This window comes from Brassica napus, assembly GCF_020379485.1.
Source record: "Brassica napus cultivar Da-Ae chromosome A10 unlocalized genomic scaffold, Da-Ae chrA10_Random_4, whole genome shotgun sequence".
NCBI lineage: Eukaryota > Viridiplantae > Streptophyta > Magnoliopsida > Brassicales > Brassicaceae > Brassica > Brassica napus.
In genome coordinates, this window is record NW_026014122.1 from 1 (window position 1) to 23,351 (window position 23,351).

The 23,351-nt window shown below is 33.0% G+C and overlaps 3 protein-coding genes and 1 long non-coding RNA gene across 4 annotated transcripts; 2 read left to right on the plus strand and 2 right to left on the minus strand.

The window, feature by feature from the left end:
* Positions 1 to 264: 264 nt before the first annotated feature.
* LOC125594590 lies at positions 265 to 907 on the minus strand. Its single transcript, XR_007329919.1, has 3 exons — positions 755 to 907; positions 474 to 513; positions 265 to 369 (listed from the first exon to the last, which is right to left on the minus strand). It is a non-coding gene; the product is annotated as an uncharacterized LOC125594590 (long non-coding RNA).
* Positions 908 to 7,501: 6,594 nt separating this feature from the next.
* LOC106371999 (probable inactive receptor kinase At5g16590) lies at positions 7,502 to 9,900 on the plus strand. The gene is made up of 3 exons (XM_048770732.1): positions 7,502 to 8,998; positions 9,076 to 9,393; positions 9,467 to 9,900. The coding sequence occupies exons 1-3, from the start codon at positions 7,738 to 7,740 to the stop codon at positions 9,739 to 9,741; spliced, it is 1,854 nt and encodes a 617-aa protein (XP_048626689.1). The 5' UTR covers positions 7,502 to 7,737; the 3' UTR covers positions 9,742 to 9,900.
* A 2,824-nt stretch (positions 9,901 to 12,724) lies between these two features.
* On the plus strand, positions 12,725 to 14,996 carry LOC125594593 (transcription factor MYB20-like). The gene is made up of 3 exons (XM_048770733.1): positions 12,725 to 12,982; positions 13,606 to 13,735; positions 14,151 to 14,996. Exons 1-3 carry the CDS (start codon positions 12,850 to 12,852, stop codon positions 14,827 to 14,829), a joined length of 942 nt encoding a protein of 313 aa, XP_048626690.1. The 5' UTR covers positions 12,725 to 12,849; the 3' UTR covers positions 14,830 to 14,996.
* Positions 14,997 to 19,265: 4,269 nt separating this feature from the next.
* Positions 19,266 to 22,516, minus strand: LOC106371997. Its single transcript, XM_013812121.3, has 10 exons — positions 22,018 to 22,516; positions 21,879 to 21,930; positions 21,568 to 21,803; positions 21,452 to 21,485; positions 20,619 to 21,373; positions 20,373 to 20,544; positions 20,183 to 20,287; positions 20,011 to 20,102; positions 19,776 to 19,929; positions 19,266 to 19,692 (listed from the first exon to the last, which is right to left on the minus strand). The coding sequence occupies exons 1-10, from the start codon at positions 22,134 to 22,136 to the stop codon at positions 19,411 to 19,413; spliced, it is 2,001 nt and encodes a 666-aa protein (XP_013667575.2). The 5' UTR covers positions 22,137 to 22,516; the 3' UTR covers positions 19,266 to 19,410.
* Positions 22,517 to 23,351: the final 835 nt, after the last annotated feature.

Consider the following 23,351-nt stretch of genomic DNA (forward strand, 5'->3'; position numbering starts at 1 on the left):
ATGCATTTTGTTTGGATCGGTTCAGGCCCGAGTCGTCACACATCACCTAATTTCCAAATCAATCGCAAAACAAAACAAATATTTTCGATATAGTATATATAATATAACATTTATAGCAAGTGAATTCTTACTGTTTGCTCTCTTCTGAAGGGTGTCTTTGAAGATAGCTTGAGGGCTAAAAACATAGAGACACCACAATCTTATTAATCCACGATTACAAATTTAATTAGCTTATTAAATGTATTAATTTATATTGAAACATACTAGAGGATGACTTCACTGTCACTGCCGGGAGCTTGGCCGGTGCTTGAACCGTCATAGTTCCCATTTCGGTAACTCCGATGGATCCTTCACTGGTCCCGGCAAAGTCTGCAATTATTATGAATATAATCCTTCATTTGCTTAAGTTCTTAACATTATTTCAAAGATGTTTCATCGTTTTATGCTCTAAAAACAAACAAAAATATAGTTACCCTTGCTTTGCTTCTCATATCCAAGCCTGATCCACCAATCCTATTCATTAAAACCACAGTATATCAACCAGGTTCAATCAGTCCAAAGTCTTTCAACTTTCTAGTATATTGTTTTAAAAGTTTTAACTCATACATATTCAAGAAAGCCTCAAGGAAGAGACGTTTAGAAACAAGCACCAACTCAAACACAGAAGCAAAGATCAACCAAAATCATCCATCTACTAATATAGTAATATAGACTGAATATTATTTGACAGAGGTGAATGAAGAATTGTACGGACCATATGTACTCCCAATGATCTTCTCAGTGGAATCGGAGAGATCGAGATTGATCAAATCTGCAAGTGCCGACATTTTCTCTAGGAATCTAAAAAAAAAATTTCGCTTTGTTTTGTATAACACTAAAGAGATTCCTGCAAGTGTATATATAGCGAGAGAGAGAGAGGTAGTGTGTGCTTGACTACGCTATGAAAAATGGTTTTGGTTACAAGACGGAGAACGCGGAAAATATCAGGCTATTATTGGAAATGCGAATATCTGAAGATTCTGGTTGATTCTTGAATTACAAGATTCAATATTCGAAGAATCTTTTTTAAAACCAAAGTTGTTGACCTGATGTCCCGATAAAGTTATCATATAAAATATCTCACAGAACCAAGTTTCTCGTGTATAATACTACAATCACAAACTAGTATTTACGAAACTTTGAAATATGCATGTATATTAAAAAAATAATTGACAGTTCTTTAGCAATAAATTAGGTCCACTCACTAAATCTTTATTAACTACGAAATTGAGATTTATCTTTGAGAATCTCTTGGAAATGTTTGTTCTCATGTGAATCCAAACTAAATAAGAAAAAAATCAAAATATTATTTTGTGCCACAAAATAATTTAGATATTTTCCGCCCTCTATTTGGTTGCGTATAAAAATTTCTCTTCGATATTTTTTGGTGTGTGTGGATGATTTAACTTTTGAACCAACAATAGAGTTTGAATAATCACAATGAAAAAGATGATTGAGTTTACACTGAAAATACGGAAGATTTGAGTGGTGAGCCATAAGGAGTTCTTGGGATAGGTTCTTATCGGAATATAAAATCCGTCTCTTGAGATTTAACTAAAAAACTAAGAACCGGTTCTTAAATATATATACTACTGTGAAAATGGTTAAAATATACTATAAGTAATTATATATTTTTAGTCATTTAAATTCCTAAGATTGACTTTTGAATTTTTTCCGTGAACACAAAGAGAACAATCCAAAGATTTTCTCATTGCTTAAAATTTTGATCCTAGTATTACTATTTTTTGCTAAGTGGTCCAACACTTCAAGTATCATTTGCGGATTCTAATTAGGCTAAGTCTGGCTGATTATGTCCCACAAATAAATAAAAGTAACTAATTTAAAATACAACCAAAAGAATAATTTACATATCCGAAAATAAAATCTATACAAAAAAAGAAAAATTTCCTACGATAGTCACGTTTAGTTTATTTTCACAAAAAAAAACACACCAAAAAATGACCAAAAAAAGTTTTAATGAAAGTAAATATATCATTATATCTTTATGGTTAACTAATATTAGACTAAAAACTAAAAGAGGTTTTAATGAAAGGTAAATATATCATTATACCTCTAAGATAAATATAATTTGAATTTTTTTATTATTATTTATATATCTATAAAGCAATGTGTATATGAATCTTTGGTCTGTTTAATAAAATCTCTTTTGGTCTTTTTATTTTATTTTATTGCTCTTTTTCATTGACAAAAAACTTAAAAAATGGTAGGAAAATTGCTGAAAAAAAACAAAATCAATAACATTAACTTGTTTCAACGTACTCTAACTAGTTTAATATAATATTTTTGAAGGGTCTACCAAAAAGATATAATATTTTTGAAGGAGAGTTTAATTATGTTTGCCAAAGACATATATATATATATATAAATTAATAAGATGGTTATCAAATCCAAATTACAGAATAAATCAGTAGGTTTTTAATCTTAGAAATATAAAAAGAAAATAGGAAATATATATATATATATATATCATGCCTTTACAAAAATTATAGCTCTGAAGTCTGAGCAAATATTAGGTTTGTGATAATAACCAATTATTGCAATTGGTTGGTGGGTCATGTCCCGTGACTTTGTTTTTTTTTTTAAAATTTTTTTTTTGTCAATACTCCTCTTATTTAATAACTACTAGGTGACCGGTCCGCACCTTGTGCGGACATAAGAACATGACCGGCCCGTACCATGTGTTCTCTCTCCGCCCGTACTTCACGACAGGGAACACAGTAACGTCAGTATGAAGAGGCAGATATTGTGTGTATGTATAATTGCAACGTCAAAAAATTTTTGTGTGTTTACGAAGATACTTTCATTTTAAAATGGAATAAATAGTATATAGTTTTAGAAGTAACAGATTTTATATTATCATTAATTAGAATTGTATTGTATATTTTCGTAATTCTTTATTTTAGGTGAATAATATTATTTTTCCATAAATAATAAACAAACATTTATGTAGACATATTAAAAGAAAATATAATAAAAATCAAAATATTATCCATAAATAATATAAATTATGAAGTATATTTCTCGATAAAGAAAGCAAATTCAATTAGAAACTTGCAAAAAATTAAATAAATTTTGTAAGCAATTTGACGGGTTAACATTATTTGATAGATTTATAAATTTCTAAATTTTATTGAACATGAAATAAAATTAAATTGACATACCGTCATCGGTCTCTTAACTCATCACAACCCATCTAGCAAATACAAAAAATAAATAATTGCAACAGTTTATTTATTTTAAAATTTGTATTTGAAAAAAAAAATAGATTAAAATTACGTTCCGTGACTACGAAATATTCTGAAAAACTTGTTTGTAGACAACATTCAATATTTTTGTCTTCGGCTTCACTTCTTTACCAGTTATTAGGATTTTAAATCCAGATCTCGACTTAACTCTTGAAAGTGCAACTTTGCCTTGCATTTTGTAAGCATTTTATAATTTATTTTAAAATTGTGATAAATTTATTCTTTAAACAACGATAAATAATTTAAAAATAATATTAATAAACATTTTTGGATTTTGTAATATTTAAAATAGTTATTATATAATTATATTCGAACACAATTCATCAAGTAGAGTATAAAAATATTATAATTATCTTATATAAAATTTCGTTTATTGTATTTTATAGTTTATAAATATTAAAAGTAATAAATAAAACATTATTAATCTTTCTATGATTTCGAGAATTAGTTTCCATAAATTGTTATTTGTAATATTCGTTAGATTATATGGCAAGTGATGTTAAATGATTTTAGACTTATCTTAAATTTTTAGATCTAAATTAAATAAATAAAAATTAAAAACAATCGACCAATCAAATTATAACAATTTCTTGAAACTTCACCTATGAACCCCAATCTGCGATAGATCAATCCATGAGATTCACAAAAAAAATCTAAATCTCTTACAGGTTGGGTTACTTAAATGTAGATTTGTCAATTTGACATATATGCAGCATGTTGGTAAGTTGACCACGATTATTGGTGGAACTAATATCCGGTCTAATAAAAAAAGTAGCTGGTTCGATTATTAATTTTCTAGGTTTTTTGATTGCTTTGAAAATGACCTTATGAATTAAATAAAAAATGCATAAGGCTCGCTTACTTATAAGATAATATATTCAACAAAAAAAATGATATAAGATAGTATTACTAAATGATACTATGTAATACTTTCTCCGGACTATATTCAACAAAAAAAGAGAAAGTACTAAAGAACCTCTTCAATAACTGCTTTAACTTGGCGAAGCTTCTCAGCATGTTCAAGGTCTTATGGATCACTATCACTCTCACGACCTGGTATACATATAAAAAAAGGACCATATTGTCGTTACCAGTATTCAACACATGGAAAGGATAGATCAGACATGCTTTTTGGAGACAAGACACAAAGAGTTGAGTTCATGGTTCTACCTTGTATGGGAAACTAACATTCTTGTTGCATCTAATAGGTCTTGCAACTGAACTGCACTTTTTAGTTTTTTTTTACAAAAGAAAAAAATATATAAAACGAATCAAAGCTCTGATAAAAGATGGATGACAGAAAAGCTGGAGCCTATCGCACCTCAGCTCTTGGCTTTCCACCATTGTACTTCAGCATCAGGTTTAAGTTTTTTCTTCTGTAACATTTAGTTTCACCTTCTGTTTTGGAGTTTGATCGCCAATGTCATGTAATAACAAAATTTTAACAGATAGAAGTATAGAGGAGATAAAGGTGATTTATATGCAAAGAAAACATACTGTCGAATAACATCAATGACACAACGTAACTCTTCTGAGTTCCCATTACCTTGGCGGGTTAGTCCTTTATTAGGCTGTACATTTTTATTGAACTTCCAAGGCAAAGTGGGTGGCAGAGTCGATGAAAGATGAGGAGCTTTGCGTCTAAACATATTTTTCTTAGCACACAAGCAGCATCGTCTTAATACCTTAATAGTATGAGAGGAGAAATTTGTGAATAATACTTTAAAGAATAAAAAGAGAATGTTTGTATTTTAAGACCTTGGGTGTCTCCTATATATATACAGTCGATTTATTTCTCATATTAATGACGCATAATATTTTGCACAATAAATAATGAAATCGTTTAAATAAATATATTAAATGTGTATTGTCAAAAAATGATTTGCATATGATATGATTTTAAATTGCGCAAGTAATCCATATTAGAAAAGTAAGTTATTAAAAATAAACAACCTAATTAGAAACATTAAAATATTTTGTAAGCAATGTAATAAATATGATATCAACATGCGCAAGTTTACCGTTTGAATAATAAGAAAAGTTTTTAATATTTGTCTTAATTCTAAATCTTGCCCAAGGGTAAACTAAATCGATAATATTTAATGATTTCAATTTGCGCAAGTAATCCATATTGTGAATAAGTGATTTGCATATTTAATGATTTCAACTTGCGCAAGTAATCCATATTAGAAAGGTAAGTTATTAAAAACAAACAACCTAATTAGTAGGGGTGGACACTTTACCTGATATCCGAAGTGGCACCCGAACCCGATCCGAAAATGCATGTCAAGTTTTCTATTTAAAAAATTAACAAAAAGTTGCATCCAATTTTTTTAAAAAAATAACTAAATTAATACCTTTTTAGTTTTAAATTTTTATGTCCAAATCTATTAACCATTCAATCTATTAAAAATAAAAAATTAGTTAACTGAAAGTTATACTTTTAAATATAAGAAACTTGAGAAATGAAAATTTTAATTTTTTTTTTCAAAATCTAAATATTCGAACCCGATCTGAAATAACCGAATCCAAACTAAAAATACCCGAACCCGACCCGAAGTACAGAAATACCCGAACGGGTTCTACACCTCTATACCGAAATACTCGAAAATCCAAAATACCCAACCCGAACCCGAACGCCCACCCCTAATAATTAGAAACATTAAAATATTTTCTAAGCAAATGTAATTAATATGATATCAACATGCGCAAGTTTACTGTTTGAATAATAAGGAAAGTTTTTAATATTTGTCTTAGTTCTAAATCTTGCCCAAGGTTAAACTAAATCGATAATTATTATCCCCTAGCTATATATGGGCTTAACAAAATCGACAATAGTTTTGGGCTTGTCTACATAAGCGATTGATTAAAATAAATGAAAAATAAAATTCAAAAAAATCAACCAATAGAATTATAACAATTTTTCTGAGAAGCTCTATATTAATGACATGTCAGCAGAAATCACTAAAGTGACTTCTCTTTTAATGTATAGGAGGATAGATATACGTATTAAAAATCGAAAGCTCTATATTTTCACTGGTGGGGGAGTGTAATCCTCTAATCACACATAGTCACAACTTGTATTTGATAGTGATGATATGTGGACCAATGGTTTGTTGTATCAATCCAAATGACATAAATGTTTTGTTCCTATCTTCCAACTATTATTACTTTTAAATATAAACTATTTAGTAATTTCCCTGGATCATACAATGTACACCACCATGCATGATTGATAACCGAATAGTAGTGTTTCCTACGAATATAGAAAGCTATATTTTGATTTGCATAATTACATGTATGCCACAGTTAGTAGAGTACAATGTATTAGCTATTAGTTTAGTGGTAGATCCGAAAATTTAAAGGTTTTTAACTTGAAAGTTTTAAATCAAATTCCCATTTCATAATAGCTATCAATTTCTTTGACGATTGTTGACTTGATAGGTCATCTTGTTTGTTGAATAGATGGTTAGAGTTTTTATGGGCATAGTTTTGTTAACCGCGGATCATATGGTATAAACATTTGTTGGGTAGGAAGAACCATTTACTAACCATTTGCTACTTTTGTTCGTCCACATATGCTCGTTGAGTAGTATGATGCCCCATGCAATCAAACGGGCTTAAAAATAATAATTTGAACAAAACCCCAATCTCTATAATTTGTATGAATAAATTTTATGGGCTATCAATATGAGATAGGTTCACGATCTACAACTAGCTTTAGTATAATATCTATTACCTGGGCTGAAACTAAACTTAAGGCCTATCAATACCATTTATTTTTGGGTCGAATAACATTGTTCAAAATTTCAAATCTCCCTGGATTTTACATTTATTACTATTTTAAATATATAATCTCTCTGGATTTTACTACCTTCATTAATATATAAATCTCCCTGGATCTCCCTATATTTTATATATACATAAATGATATATTATATGGTTTGATAAAAAAATGATATATTACACATTAAGAATTAAAAAAAACAAAGGAAACAAAATTATTTTTTGATAATTTTCTTGCTTTAAATAAAATAAAGAATATTTAAAAGAGAGATTCTCTAGATTTCCGTAAAAGATAAAATTCAACAAATAACTTTTTCTTTCCATTCACAGCAGACTAAACTGAATTAGTGCCTCTCTCTCTCTCTCTCTCTCTCTCTCTCTCTCTCTCTCTCTCTCTCTCTCTCTCTCTCTTCCTTCATCATCTTCTCATTTATAGGTACAGTATATAGATATATTAGAGAGAGAGAAAACTAGGATTTTCTTCCGTGATTTTCTCTTTCTAAACACTGTTCTACACGTAGTCTGAAACAATACAAAAAATTCTCCGACAAAATCTCTTTAAACTCATTTTCCTACTCGATCTCAGACACTGAAATAGAGAGAGGCATTCACTGTCCGAAAGGATTAAAACTTTGGCAAGAAGACGATGAAGAACAAGACCATTTTAGGTCTCTCCATCTTCTTCTTCCTACTCTCTCTCGCCGCCGTGACATCAGATCTAGCAGCTGACAGACGAGCACTAATCGCTCTCCGTGACGGCGTCCACGGCCGTCCTCTGCTCTGGAACCTAACGGCGCCGCCGTGTACTTGGGGAGGAGTCCAATGCAATGCGGGTCGGGTCACAGCTCTCCGGTTACCCGGTGTGGGTTTATCCGGTCCGTTACCAATCGCAATCGGGAACTTAACTCAGCTCCATACCGTATCTTTCCGGTTTAACTCCTTAACCGGTACAATCCCTCCGGATTTCGCTAACCTGACTCTCCTCCGTTACCTTTACCTCCAAGGAAACGCGTTTTCAGGCGAGATTCCTTCGTTTCTCTTCACTTTACCTAACGTGATTCGAATCAACCTTGCTCAGAACAACTTCTCCGGTTCGATACCGGTTAACGTCAATTCGGCGAACCGGTTAGCTACTCTTTACTTGGAAGATAACCAGCTCACCGGTCCGATCCCTGAGATTAAGATCCCGTTGCAACAGTTTAATGTCTCGTCGAATCAGCTAAACGGGTCGATACCGGATCCGTTATCCGGTATGCCCAAAACCGCTTTTGAAGGTAACTCTCTATGTGGAAAGCCGTTAGCCGCGTGCTCCGGCACCGGAAACGGGACTGAGACAACCGGAAAAGGCAAAAGCGATAAGCTTTCAGCCGGAGCCATCGCCGGAATAGTGATTGCATGTGTCTTGGGGCTTGTCTTGCTCCTCTTGCTCCTGTTCTGTCTCTGCAGAAAGAAGAAGAAGAAAGAGAACAATGTGGAGTCGAGAAACATCGAAGCAGCAGCTCCAGTCCCAACCTCACTGGCCAAGGAAACTTCGGCGGTGGTGGCTAACGTCCCTCCTCCGCCGTTATCTGAAAACGGTGGACCAGCGAGTAAAGATTTGACCTTTTTCGTGAAATCGTTCGGGGAGTTCGATCTCGACGGGCTGCTGAAGGCTTCCGCGGAGGTTCTTGGTAAAGGAACGTTGGGATCGTCGTACAAGGCGAGTTTCGATCACGGACTAGTGGTGGCTGTGAAGCGGTTGAGAGACGTGGTGGTGCCTGAGAAGGAGTTTAGAGAGAAAATGCAGGCTCTTGGATCGATCAGCCATGTTAATCTCGTGACGTTGATCGCTTATTACTTCAGCCGCGACGAGAAGCTCGTTGTCTTCGAGTACATGTCGAGAGGAAGCTTGTCGGCGTTATTACACGGTACAAAAACGTTTTAACTTTTGAATGTTTTGTTTTAGTGATGTCATAGATAAGTTAAAATCTTTTGGGATTGACAGGGAACAAAGGAAGTGGTAGAAGTCCTTTGAACTGGGAGACGAGAGCTGGTATAGCTTTAGGAGCTGCGAGAGCTATTAGTTATCTTCATTCACGTGACGCGACAACGTCTCATGGGAACATTAAGTCTTCTAACATTCTCTTGTCTGAATCCTACGAGGCTAAGGTCTCTGATTACTGTCTTGCGCCTATGATCAGTCCTACGTCTACGCCTAACCGTATTGATGGTTACCGTGCTCCTGAAGTAACCGATGCTCGTAGAATCTCACAAAAGGCTGATGTTTACAGCTTTGGTGTTCTCATTCTGGAACTACTCACAGGTACACTACATAGATCTTGTTAACTGTATTTTTGGTGAAAATGTAATTCAAAGATTTGAGTTTTGTTTTCTAGGGAAATCTCCAACGCATCAGCAGTTAAGCGAAGAAGGAGTAGATTTACCGAGATGGGTTTCGTCGATCAGTGAACAACAATCTACTTCAGATGTGTTTGATCCAGAGCTCACAAGGTATCAAGATGGGGATAATGAGAATATGATCAGGCTTTTGAAGATTGGTATAAGCTGTACGGCTCAGTATCCAGATAGTCGTCCTACAATGCCTGAAGTCACGAGGCTCATTGAGGAGGTTTCTCGTTCATCTGGTTCACCAGGTCCTTTGTCTGATTGATTTTTTTTTTCGAGGTGGGGTTTAAATTGATCGTTTTCAAAAATTGTTGGTCTGAATTTGAATTTGTTGAAATAGTTTGTTGGGGGTGATTCTTGCAGTTAGTTGAAAAATACGTTCAATGTTTTTTTTTCTTAATTTTAATTAGTTTTGAAAGGGGTTTATCAGCTGTTAAATATATCATTGCTAAAGTGTGGATTCAAAAATATACATCTGTTTCTCTCAAACCTATTATTATTGACTCCTGCTGTCTAACCAAACCGACTATGCAATAAAATGACATGAAGAAAGAAACTTTATCAGAAGTGCTAAAGTACAATGCTTCTGCCTTTCTTCAGTTTCAAGTTATGTTTTTAAAGGTGACTAAGACTAGTATCTAAATACATATTACAAAGTCCATGTAATAAGTAAAACTTTAGGTAACGGCTCCAAGTAACTTTAGGTAACGGGTCTATTCAAGTTTCTTAGCTGAGTCTGCAAATTTAGCTCCCCACCTTTCAGATTCAAATTCAAATTTAGATGATTTGGTTACGCCATATTTAAAACATAAGTTTATTTAACTTTTCTTTTGCCATTTAAAGTAGATTTCAAACGAGTCTCAGAAAACAGTTGAGGACTTAGTGTATGAGATAATTATTTGAGAGCATCATTTATCTACAATATACTTGTCTTATATGGAACAAAGGTTGTTAAGAATAAGTTGTTGATTATCGTTTAGTTTGGAACTTTAAGCAAGATCGATGGGAGTGGATACCCCCACATCAACACTTAAAATGTGTGGTCGATCCTGTCAAGTTTATCGTAATCAGCTGGGTTTCTTAAGCATAATGATTACTCTTACTGTTTTTTCTTATAAAGTTTTTATGATTACTCTTACTTGTTAACTACTTTTATATATTTCTAATTGGATTCATCGACATCCCAAACAATTTATAAAACTCTTAAATTGTCTCGTTGTTGTAGCATTTACTAAAGAAGTTAACTATGTTTAGGTAGATGTTAGAACGGTAGCTTTTAATATCTTGTGGCAGAAATCATTTTGCACCTAGTCATGGATGCAACATTTTTTCTTTTGTTCTACCTCATATCCACGTGGGTTCACATGCACATGTGTGTACAAGTAAGTGTATTTATTTTATTTAATTGAGACAAATACCTTTGCCCAAGAAAATGCCACATATCTTATCTTATGCTTACCCTGTCAAGTCCATAAAAAATATTGCAGCCTTTACAACTAGTGGTTCAGTTTTCGTGAAATCATACTATTAACTTTTTCCAGCTCATAAAATCATCAAGCGATCATTTATTCCTTATATTTTTTTTCAAAGTGAACATGGTTGCCGAATATGATTATGACTTCTTTTTATCGTATATGAGAAAAATTTACAGCCATACTAGTATATAACTATATACCAATGAGCTGGGAAAATAAACTAATTGAGGTGCCATCAAATGTTCGATCACGAAAAAATGATAAAACATATGTCCAAATGGAAATTTAACACTTAAGTAGTTTATTGCGTAACATATATACTATGCATGTATATATATATATATATATATATATATATGTATAGAAAAACAATTATACATACTCGTGATGCTTGAAAACATATATTTCTCGTGAGATTTCTAAGAGAAATGTTTAAAGTTTGCTTGAGACCGGCATGGAACGCAACATGGCCACCTCATCAAAAGAGGACAGGACGCGGTTTCTCTCCAATGTCTATAATTATGCCAACGATAAAAAGTAGAAGCATTGTTGGTAAAACATAATGCAGTCGGGGAAATAATTGGCATGCATTACTCTGATATTTAACCACCTCTACACATATATGCCAATATTGCCTCTTACATTACTTTGAACATATTGATGTCATATGTTACATCATTCATTTACCTCAACATCAGTTTTGCGATTTCTCGAGCTACTCATTTCCTTCGGATTTTGTAGTTCTGAGATTTAGTTAACTCTTTCAGTTGGACTTTTTTGCATCCGTTAAAGATACTTATTGGTGTATGGGGAAATATGATGCGAGTTATTAAGTTACCGGGCCGGTTCAACAATATAAAAATGTATCATGGGCCATTTTATAAGTGTAGAGCCTTTTCGTTTAAAATGAGCCGTTGTTATGATTATACTTCCACATTTGTTAAATGGTTCGAACATAACAAAAAATGATGTCATGATAATGTAAGTTTGTCTGAACGTGGCACCACAGCAATAACACCACAAAGATGCAAAACCGACAGTACTTATTAGTGCCAACAAAAACAATCATACTATTAGTGATTAATTTCAAAAGAGAACAGTAATTTGTTTCTCACTATTTGAGAAAAACTAAGCTCTGATATTAATATTAAATAATGGGATTCAAGGTTTCAGACATTATAAGCAAATAATACATCTACGGGTGACGAGGTGTTTTTGTCTGATGATAAAGAACTTTCAGCGTGATCACACTCACTTGCACGTGTTTTAAACCCACCAAGTATCATCTCTGTGTTCCTTAATTTTACCGTATTACAGAAAACATCACATTCAATTTGTTTCTTACTCCTATAACACTGACTATTTATGTTCCAAAAAAATAAGGACATAATAAAGTGTATATACGTAACTTCTCTGAAGTATTTATAAATGACCACATTTAGTTCATCCATAGTTCCATTATTTTTTTGGTAAAAGCATAGTTTCATTACTTTCAGTACTTTGCCATTTTAGTTTAATTGTTTTATCAGTTAATAACTGTACGTAGTTTTATTAGGTATACAAATCTGATAGCTCGCAAAACGTTATATGATTAAAATATCAATAAAATAGTAAAGAAACTTTCGTGTCCATATGGAAAATAGGGATTAACAACGTTAATTATAAGCTTGGATAAAATCTATAATAAATAGAATATACTAGAAGAAATGTAGGTCCACAAAGTCACTAACATGGTTTTGACATCTCTTACTCCCTATATATAGGTTGTTGTATAGCTTGAGTCTTGGATATACATTATAACTTGCAAGTATATTAGGTACTTGTTTGAGCATATCTCTAGACTAATATATATATATATATATATATAGAGAGAGAGACAGAGGGTGCGAGGAGTGAAGATGGGGAGGCAGCCATGTTGTGACAAAGTAGGGCTGAAGAAAGGGCCATGGACAGCTGAGGAAGACAAGAAGCTCATCAACTTCATCCTCACCAATGGCCACTGCTGTTGGAGAGCTCTTCCCAAGCTTTCTGGTATATTTTCTTTCTTTCTTTTCTCCACATGCGACGTCCTTGGGATTTCTCATGTGTAAAAAGTTCGTTTTTTTCTTAACACATGTGTTTTTACATTTTCTCCTACCAAAAAAACGATATGCTATTTTTGATATATGGATTATCGTATCTTAAAAGTGAACTTTCTTAAAACGTCCCCTTTTATTCCTACTGATTTCTATTTTATCTATTTTCTTGTTTTTGCTGACACTAATAATAATACTTCTCTACCCTTTTTTAATTAATTTGCATGAGTTCTTTTGCTATATCTATACTAGTATAGTTTTGCACCAATCAAATGAATTTACTATTTTCAGTAATAGTTTCAATGCAGGAGAATAATATTCATTGTTACCGTCCTTTTTGAAATGGAATAATTCTCTATCTTTTCGACTTACGAAATCCGATCAATCATGGTGTTTGGCCCGGACAAAAATCAATGTTTGATACTGGTGGTCCTACACGTTATTATTTGTTCTTGATAATTTTTTGTTCTGTTTTGTTTTCACTTGTTCCTTCTTAATCAGTTTATCTCTCGTATATTTAACTAGTTTCCAATCATTCTGATCGTTAATCTAGTTACTTTGGTTAATCAATTAAATCAGGACTCCTGAGGTGCGGAAAAAGCTGCAGACTAAGATGGATCAATTATTTGAGACCTGATTTAAAAAGAGGTCTTTTATCAGATTGTGAAGAACAGATGGTCATTGATCTTCATGCCCAACTTGGCAATAGGTTTATTCTCTTTCTCTTGAAAATCATTGTTATTCCATATTTTAAAAAATCCTCAAATTTATAAACAGTAATTTTACCTACCTTTTTAAAAAAAAACTAATTTTACCTGCCTTAACTTTGATGTTGTAACTAACTCGTAATAAAAATATAAAAATATTGTGGCCATTAGATTTCAATATTATTAAGGTCACGGAGGAACACAAAAGTCACAATAGAACACTGAACACGCAAACTTTACTATTTTTTTCTGTATGAAAGAGATTGGCCAATCTACATCTCATATTTAAATTTAATCGTGCGTTTTTAACCACGTACGGTAGTTTAATTTAGTAAGTCTGATGATAATGACTGAACAGTCGAAATCATGAGTTAATTAAACTTACTTAAGTATCGAATCATTTTAATTTTTGTGCAGATGGTCAAAGATTGCCTCTCATCTACCAGGAAGAACTGATAATGAAATAAAGAACCATTGGAACACACACATAAAGAAAAAACTAAGGAAGATGGGCATTGACCCTATGACCCATAAGCCTCTCCCTGAACAAGACGGGTCACAGCAAGCTCAAGGGAGCAAGAGTTTAGTGCCTCATGATGACAAGAACAAAAAACAAGACCAAGAAGATAAACAAACTAAAGAAAAACAAGAACACCATCAACTAGGGATAGATTTGGACAAGAGCAACAAAACAATATCTACTGATGATGGGTTTTGCATTGATGAAGTCCCGTTGCTCGATCCACATGAGATATTACTGGACATCTCTTTTGCTGATCATCATACTAGTGATGAAAATGCTCACATTAACATTAGTAACTCCACTTCTCCTTCTTCCTCTTCTACCTCGTCGTGTATATCATCAGTACCGGGTGAGGAGTTCTCGAAGTTTCTTGATGAAATGGACACTATTGACCTCAAGTGGCTCTCATCCGATCATTCATCAGAGGATAATATTATTTACAAAGACGACAAGTTCCACAACAATGTTGATACGATGAACTTGTGGGACATAAATTATTTGAGCAGCTTGGAATTGTTTATGAATGATCATGATGATGGTTTTGTTGGAAGCGGATGTTCAAGAATGGTTTAGATCAATATACATGACCATTTTACTTTCAGTTTTTTTTTTCATGTTGTTTTTAATTAGTTCTTTTTGTTTGTTTTCGAAGTGGGCGATTTGGATTTGGCCTTGGTGTTGCAATTTAGTGGATGATTAGGTGTAAAATACATATGTAATAAATATTGCAATTGTGAACATACTTTTCTCTATTGATTATTTTGACATATTTGACGGAAAAATATGGAACTCTAACCGCATGTATACCATTTGTTACAAATCTAGTAATGATTATTATTTTTTAATAAGTTCATAATCTTTATGACAGACCAAAATAGTTTTCATGATATAGTTCTTAAATCTAATATAGCTTAAATAATTAATCAAAATAGACCACATAATTACAAATGCATTGAGAAGCTAATCCCACTAGTCGCTTGCGTTCAATTTCCTTTGATGTCTCTCAATCCAGTTATTTTCCATTTTATTATAACAACATCTAATACACAGTAGCTTTAAAAAACATGTAATACAGAGTTTACTGATTTTTTATACTGATCTAAATTCACATAATGCATATTTTTGAAAAAGCTATTTAAAAATTATGTTCTGGTTTCCGATTTTGGAAAAATATACAGACTTCAGCTCTGGAACATCTTAGTCAATAAAAAATCATGTCCTTCAGTTTTAATTGCAATTAACTGACAAATTAAATAATATATTAATTCCAAAATATTAAATCCTTCCAAAAGTTTACCAACTTTTTTTAATTTCCTCTAGTATAATATAGATAGATATTTTTTCCTGGCGTCGACTTTTGATGGCTACACATATACCTAGTTTCACTACACACCAGAAAAAAGTTGAAGATTGCTTGAAAACAAGTAATATTTTCGAATCAAAGTGGAAAATACTAAATGGTGATACGATGATGGCGTCATGGTGATGAAATCGATCACTATTTACGAGATTTCACCAACGCAAGGTCACGATCATATGATTGAATCTCAGGATATACTAATAACTCCAGCAACTAAATATTCTCAATTCTCACGTTCAACCTTCAAAGCATTTGTGGTGGAGCATCAAACCTCTACACTCACTCCCACTGGTTATCATTGGTACAAGTATTAGTACTGTTAATGAGTCAGTGACAAACATTCTTCTAACAATTGGCCGGTCGATAAAAAAACAGTGTAAAAAAATAAAAATACAAGATTTACGGATGCTCCATTTTTTACCTAAGTGGTCTAGCTAGGTGGATTAATTACTTAAATAATTTCGTATATCATTGGTCCGAAACGATTAATCAGATATATGTTTTGGAAAAGTGCGAAACTACACCGACCCACGCATGCATGTATCAACCCGCACTTGCATATATCATATGTCTATATGTATGCAGTGATGATGACACATGTGTTGCATATTTCGTCAACATATGTATGTCTCGATGCTGACATATGCAGGTCCCTAGTAAAAAAGAATAATGTAGAATAACTTTACATATACAAGGGTTTATCGTTTAAATGATGACTAAATTTCCTGAAGAATGTAGATTTTTTTTTATAAAGAAGAATGTAAAATTTAAATAAACCAATCATCGAATGTTTTAATAAACTTTAAATTATAGACACCATTTCGATTAACCAAACAAAAAAATTCAGATAAGAATCAAATCAAACAAAAACGTGTGCACATATTTACAGTATTGTTTTCAACTATCATTTAGTTATTATTTTCAGTTTTAGAAAATGCAGCATATATTTCGTGACAAAAAAAAATGAAAAAGAAAATGCAGCATATTTATGTAGGACCTCACAAAATGAGGGGCTGCGGTGGCTTCATAAGGCTGTTGCCCCCATATATATGACTAGTCCTGCTGTGTATTATGTATTTGTATGTGTATGATGCTTAAGACAAATGGACCACAAGTGAATGGGATTGATAGACAAGTGGTAACAACTTTCACCAAACCATTTTGACAAAAAGAATTATCGGAATTTTTATACTTTGATTGTCACATTACATCATCATTCTTTTATCAAATAAATTTATTGGCATCAAGGCCATCTTCAGAGTATTTTACCATTTTTATAATAATAATAGAGTAATTTTATAATAAAGATAGTATCTACTTAATGTATTTCTCTATATTTAAATTAAAAGAATGGATTGAAATGAATTTACCTCTAAATATTATAGTAAGAAGTGATTTAGAAATGCTCTACCATGTAAGCTAACAGACCAGTTTCTTTTTGTCAAAAGATACAAACTAGTATTTGAAGTTTAACAATTTACTTATAATACTATTTATTCTTCTCATTAGGGCATCTCTAACTCCACTCTATTTCTTACTATAAAATAGAGTTTAAAGTAAAAATGTTTTAGTGGTACTCTATTTTTCACTCTATAATAGAGTGAAAAGTAAGTTTATTACAAATATAGAATAACTCTAAAATAGAATACCATTAGAATAAATTTCATCTCTATTATAGAATTACTATATTTTAAATAAAAAATAAAGTAAACCATTGAAGATAGTCTTAATCCATAAACCGATTTACGATCGAACTTTGTATTTGCACAACAGTTGTTCAGGCTTAATTAAACATAATACATATAAGATTTATCAAAATATAGTGGTGCAATAACAAAATCTAACAAAAGTTACGTTAATTAAGCTCATAGCTATTAAATATCCTTATACAAAATCATGCGTATTAACATGCTTAATTTTATTTTCGAAAGAAAATGTAGAAGATAAGTGCCTTCTAGCTGATGAATCACATTATAACTTCCATCCAATAATTGTGAAGATCCTAATTATTTTGGGTTGGCTGAATAAAAAACATACATGCCTTTTATGCCATAAAGTGTATAATATGTTTTCCTTATAAAAACAAGATTATAAAATACAAAGAAAGTGGAAAAAGAGTACATGTATATGAACCTTTTCTCATAACAAATATGATCATTACTTAGACATGACTTTTCACAAAGAAGAGCCAAAGGGGTGGTAGTGGAACTGTGAATGATGGATTAAAGAGAAGAGAAAACAGGAAGATAAGGGAATTATTAAGTTTCAAAGAATTTTAAATAATAAATAGTTAGGTTGGTGGATAACTTTTTATATATAAATTGTGGAAAAGAAATTTTTGTTAACGACAACAATGATTATAATACATTTGAAGTTTGTGAATGAGTAGAGTTTCGTTCTCCTGCTTATTGTGACACATTGGCTATACTTCACAACTTTAAAACAAAAGTACAATCCCTTTAGCAAAGTTACCCAAGTAAATATATATATATATATAGCCACTATATAACTTAATTTTTTTTTATTAATATGAATATAGAAGTTTCATTATTGTGACCGATGCAGATAAATATTTGGAATATATCCAAATATATTATTATTTATTTTTATTATTTGGAGTAAATTTAGATAATTATCTTTTATTTGTATTTTTTCATATTTTAGTGATTTTTCTATTTTAATTAAAATTAAAGTTTTATAGATTTAAAGATTTGTTATAAATATGTATTGAAGCCTAAAATTGTATACATATTTTGATAATTAATAAATTAGATATTGTTTTATACCTTGTGTGATTTGATTAATTTCATCAAGCATTAAATTGGTTTCAAGAAGTTATCGAAAGAAACTTTTGATCGATCCAAAAACATGTCTCTAAGAATCCTAAAGGTTTCTTGATCAGACGTTCAACCTATTTGTCCGCTACATCAACTTAGCGGACAAATAAGTTGAACAGTCGATCAATTAACCTTTATGGTTCTTAGAGACATGTTCTTGGATCGATCGATCAAGAGTTTATTTCGATAGCTTATTGAGATCAATTTCATGCTTGATGAATTTAATCAAATCACACAAGGTATTAGACAACATCTACTTTATTAATTATCAAAGTCTGCATACAATTTTAGCCTTCAATGCCTATTTATGACAAATTCTTAAATCTAGAAAATCTTAATCTTAATTAAAATAGAAATACCACTAAAATAAAAAAAATACAAATAAAAGATAATTAATATAAATTTATTCCAGATAATAAAATAAATAATAAAATATTTAGATATATTCCAAATACTTATCTATATCAATGAGATACCTCATCATTTATATGATCTGAAATATAACATAAATTATAAGAATAAATTGTATTAACCTTTTAACATGGTTGACGAAAAGAATCATTAGATGTGTATAATGTAAACTGAATAAAGTCTCAGAATGTGATCAAATCTTCATTAAATTTTGAAGGCTACACAAAGTCTCTCTTATTGTGATGAGACCTTTTATCGCCTCACGCACCAAAGTCCACATGATGTTGCCTGAAATCAATAGTACCCACGACCACACCACAAAACTATAGTGACAGTCGCAGCAGGAAACTGGAGTGTGTGGTTATTAATGAAAGCATCACTGTCAAAACTTATGAGTCCTATGGTGCAAAGTGAGCTTGTTTTTTTCATCTAATAAGCTTACAAAGTCTACCAAATTTAATTGATCAAATAAATAATCTAAGGTTTCATATCCACATTTTGAATACTCTTGAACAAACTAGTTGCAACCAGAGAGATTCGCAGTTTTCAGTAACTCTCGAGCTTAACTTGTTCCATGTCAAGTCCAGCATCATCATCATCCTCGACATCATCAGGGGGAACAATGAAAGTTGAGACAATAGTTCCACTGTTATAGCCATCAACAAGAAGCTTAGATATCTTAGACTTCCATTCTGATGTCTCTTTATGGCTCTTCCTGTCATGGAACACTCTGTCACGGTAGTTTAGCATTGTCCCCAGCCCCGTGTTCGCAACCCAACCGTACTTCATCAGTACTTCTGCTTCACCTTCCGTCATATCCTCTCCTACCTTTTTGGCTCAGGATAATAACCCTTATTTAAGAACATATATTGGTTCATATTAACAAGTGATCAAGAGAGAAAAGAGTTTACCAGTAATGGCTTGTTTTCAATAAGTTGATAACGGCCACAGCTCGCTAGTTTCATGGCCAAGACTAACCGTTTGATCTGCCATCCTACTGATGCAGTGTTGCTGAGCTCGAAGAAGTATGTTGCGTAGCCATACTCAGGGCGTTCCATTACTATCCTGTATCCAGCAAAAACAAGTAACATCAATAAGAATAGTTTAGCTGCAAAGATAATGGACAGAAAGAGAGTTAGTTTTTACCGGTTATGTCTCTCGAAAACGAATATAAAAGATTGGAGATCACGGCACCAACCCCATTCAACAGGCCATTTGCGAAACCGAAGATACCTTGCCTTGAAAACAAAAGGAAACACGCTATGAAGAAAGTGAAATATAGAAAATAAGAAAAGCTGGGAAGACCAGAGTTGTGTACCTGTTCTATGAGGGAGAAGAGACAGGTCAAGCAATAGCTGGTTCTTGAATCTTTTGAGAAACTTAAGTTAAGAAGTTTAGGACCAGTTGCTCGTTTGAAGTAGAGCTGATAGTTTTAAAACAATTTCAAATCTTTTGACACATTGCGGATAAAAGCTATCTTTGTAAAGATAAGTGAATGATTGTTTTACCTGTGAGATGACATCTTCCAGCTCTGAGAAGGTCTCTTCAAGAAGTGAAGAATCATCTGAGAAGGAATCATTCTCCCCATAAAGCCTGAGTTCATCTACTGTCACCCCTTGTTTAATCAGTACCTGTAAAAGACCAGGAGCATCTTCCTCCAGAGCTGTCTCAATTGAGTTCCTGTAACAGGTTATTTCATAACATAAGATCACAAATGAAACAAATAGATGAAAGGATTTAACAGTGTGACTCACGTGGCGGTTTTCTTTCGCTTCGATACCCTCACAGGTTTAACGTATTCATCAGATGTACAGAAGCTAAAACCTGAGGGTGGTGGAGAACTAGGAGGAGCTTCATGATGCCTTGAACCATGAGAAGACCGAAGCTTTAACCGATCAATTAGTTTCATATGGTCTATCTCATCTTCATCCAATTCACTAGCCTCGTCTTTCACAAAGCTAGCAGGACTCGGAGCAGATGTGCAACGAGTCAAGCGAGAGATCAAATTCACAAAATCTATCTCGTCTTCCTCACGTGTTTCCACCTCTCTTTTGACCTGCACTTGCTCTGAGGTAACAGGATCTGGTTCTTCATTGTTATCCATGGAGGAATCATCTAAAGGCTCACATACATCTTGATTCAACTGCATCTCACTCACGTTCAAAGGACGTGGATTCCTTTTGACTCTCTTTACACTATCTCTCTGCTTTTCTGTTACAGCTGCATAACAGGTACTACTTAATGGAGAGTGTTCGTAATCACTATGCAAACTGGCTTCAGGTGACAACTCAAAAGACCTTTTGTTAGCAATAGGAATATCATTCTCTTGAACTCCACTAAGCTGGCTTTCAGATACTGAACCTATGCTAACTTTCTTATAGAGGAAAGAATCAATTTTCTCTAGAAAGCCGCTGAATCGGGCCGCAGAAGATGAAGCTATCCCATTTTTGCATGAATTCTCGGCTTTTATTTTGAAAAGATCGGTTTCATGGCAATCTTTAGTATTATCCTGCACTTGTAATAGTTATCCCTATTAGATCCCACACAAGAATATTACAAAATCTGGAGGAACTCGTCAGTTTGTTACCTCTAAGTTGGGTTCTGGCAACCTTAACACCATCCTGCAACAACAAGTATTGTAACCATTAGACACAAATGATCAAGAGCTTGTGAACATATATAAGTTAAAACAAAATAAAGCACCTTTCTAGTAGCAATTTGCGCCTCTCTTTAAGTGAGAGATGTTCAAGAGCATCATCACTCCCTGTGGTTTCTTCAATTTGTTCAAATCTGTTGTTACGACAAGACACTAGAAGAATGTTGTTCTGTGGTCTTGAGTTTCCAGACTCAATTAGACCCTGACTGCAACCAATGCTAGTAGATTCCGGAGTTTGAGTGTTTACAGATTCTGGAGCATCACAGTTTGGCACTACTGCGCCCTGGAGAAACTACAGAATCAGTTCTCTAAACTTAATAGCAACAATGTAACAAAAGGTTTCTTCATCCAAACTTACCAGCTCATCAAAGCAATCCTCTTCCCTTTTCACTACACTGTCAACATTCGATCTACAATACAGATGAAGACAAAGAAAAAATAAGTAAAAGTAAAAGTAAAGTGAATTGATACAGAGGTAAACGATAGAGAGCACTCACGCAGCGTTAGGCTGCAACAAACTCCGCCGTGTCGTCAAGGGGAGGTGGTCTAACTCATTGAACGTAACTCCGGACTCTACCGGAGAGACGTTGATAGGCTCATGGCACATCTTATGCATCCGTATCAGAGTAACACAGAAGAGACGCACATGGAGAATGAAGAAGCTGATATAATCGAGATTTTTAAAAAAGGATGTTTTTTTTGGTGATTGGGTTAAGACAACAACAGCTTAGAAGTACGGAGATAGATGCAATAGAGAGAAACAGAAGAGGGTTTGTTGATAACGAAGAAACGAATCTCCTTAGGACATTAAAACAGAGGATAATCTCAGATTTGTCGAATCCCTTGAAACGAAGAAGAAAGAATTTTTATTGGTCATGTGAATGAACAACAACAGAGAAAACAGAAACCTAACCTCTATTCAATGAATAACTGAAAGAGAAAGGCTTTACTGATTCGTCAAGCAGTGAGTAATCATGTTTCCGTCGACAGAAACAGAGCCTAGAGAGAGAAGAAGAAGACAAAGATACAGTATTGGGCCTGTAGGCCCATTAAACTAGAAGCTAGGGCTCGTTAAAAGCGATGTTTAAAAACCCTAGAGTTTATAAATAAAAGACTTCGTCTTTAGATCTCGCCGCAAATTGTTCTTCACGAAAGTTCATTCATTCTGTTATCAAAAGATCCGATTTTTTTTTTTATTGTTGAAAGTCCGGAACTTTAGGTTACGAGATTAGCATATAAGGGAACAGATTTGCGTTAAGAGTCTGTGAGCTTTCTCATTCATGTAGCTTTAACAGAGAGATATGTTCCAATGCGAAATCAAACGTCTTTGTAATCTCTGGACATGTAGAATTTGTTTTCCACATGGATTCTATCATTTTCTCGAGATTCAACATCTTCTGTCTCGTGTTTTAATGTTAAAGTGTCAACCTTTTTAATAAAAAAAATTGTTTTGGTTTGTGTGGCTGCTCTGTGATGATTATCTTGCTTTAACCACACTGAAAAAGATGGGTTTGAGAATGTGTTGTGGCACTTGTTGATTCTGACTAGGGAAAGGTTTGGTTTGATCTCGATGTTTACTTTATGACACCTTGATCTAAGTCGCTTTGAAGGTCTTGTCCTTCGTGGTTTAGGTTGAGGTAGAGAGTAATGTTGAGATCTTATTGATATTTTTTCCTGATTGGAATAGTTTCATGACACGTTTTCAAGCCCTCTCATGTGGACAAACTTTGGCCCTTTGTCTGAGAAGCAGCTTTCCCTTGGTACTATTTTTTTTTAATTTGTAGTTTCTATGTTTTCGTTTGTTTCTTGTGCTGCTCTATGATGATTCTAT

Excerpts from the sequence above, each read along its gene's own strand:
- LOC106371999 (XM_048770732.1), top strand. The coding sequence starts at position 7,738 with ATGAAGAACAAGACCATTTTAGGTCTCTCCATCTTCTTCTTCCTACTC. Across the intron at positions 8,999-9,075 it reads CTTGTCGGCGTTATTACACG|GGAACAAAGGAAGTGGTAGA; the intron begins GTACAAAAACGT and ends TGGGATTGACAG. Across the intron at positions 9,394-9,466 it reads CATTCTGGAACTACTCACAG|GGAAATCTCCAACGCATCAG; the intron begins GTACACTACATA and ends TTTGTTTTCTAG.
- LOC106371997 (XM_013812121.3), bottom strand. The coding sequence starts at position 22,136 with ATGCATAAGATGTGCCATGAGCCTATCAACGTCTCTCCGGTAGAGTCC. Across the intron at positions 21,931-22,017 it reads TTGTTGCAGCCTAACGCTGC|ATCGAATGTTGACAGTGTAG; the intron begins GTGAGTGCTCTC and ends TCTGTATTGTAG. Across the intron at positions 20,103-20,182 it reads TCTTCTCCCTCATAGAACAG|GCAAGGTATCTTCGGTTTCG; the intron begins GTACACAACTCT and ends TTTGTTTTCAAG.
- LOC125594593 (XM_048770733.1), top strand. The coding sequence starts at position 12,850 with ATGGGGAGGCAGCCATGTTGTGACAAAGTAGGGCTGAAGAAAGGGCCA. Across the intron at positions 12,983-13,605 it reads AGCTCTTCCCAAGCTTTCTG|GACTCCTGAGGTGCGGAAAA; the intron begins GTATATTTTCTT and ends CAATTAAATCAG. Across the intron at positions 13,736-14,150 it reads CATGCCCAACTTGGCAATAG|ATGGTCAAAGATTGCCTCTC; the intron begins GTTTATTCTCTT and ends ATTTTTGTGCAG.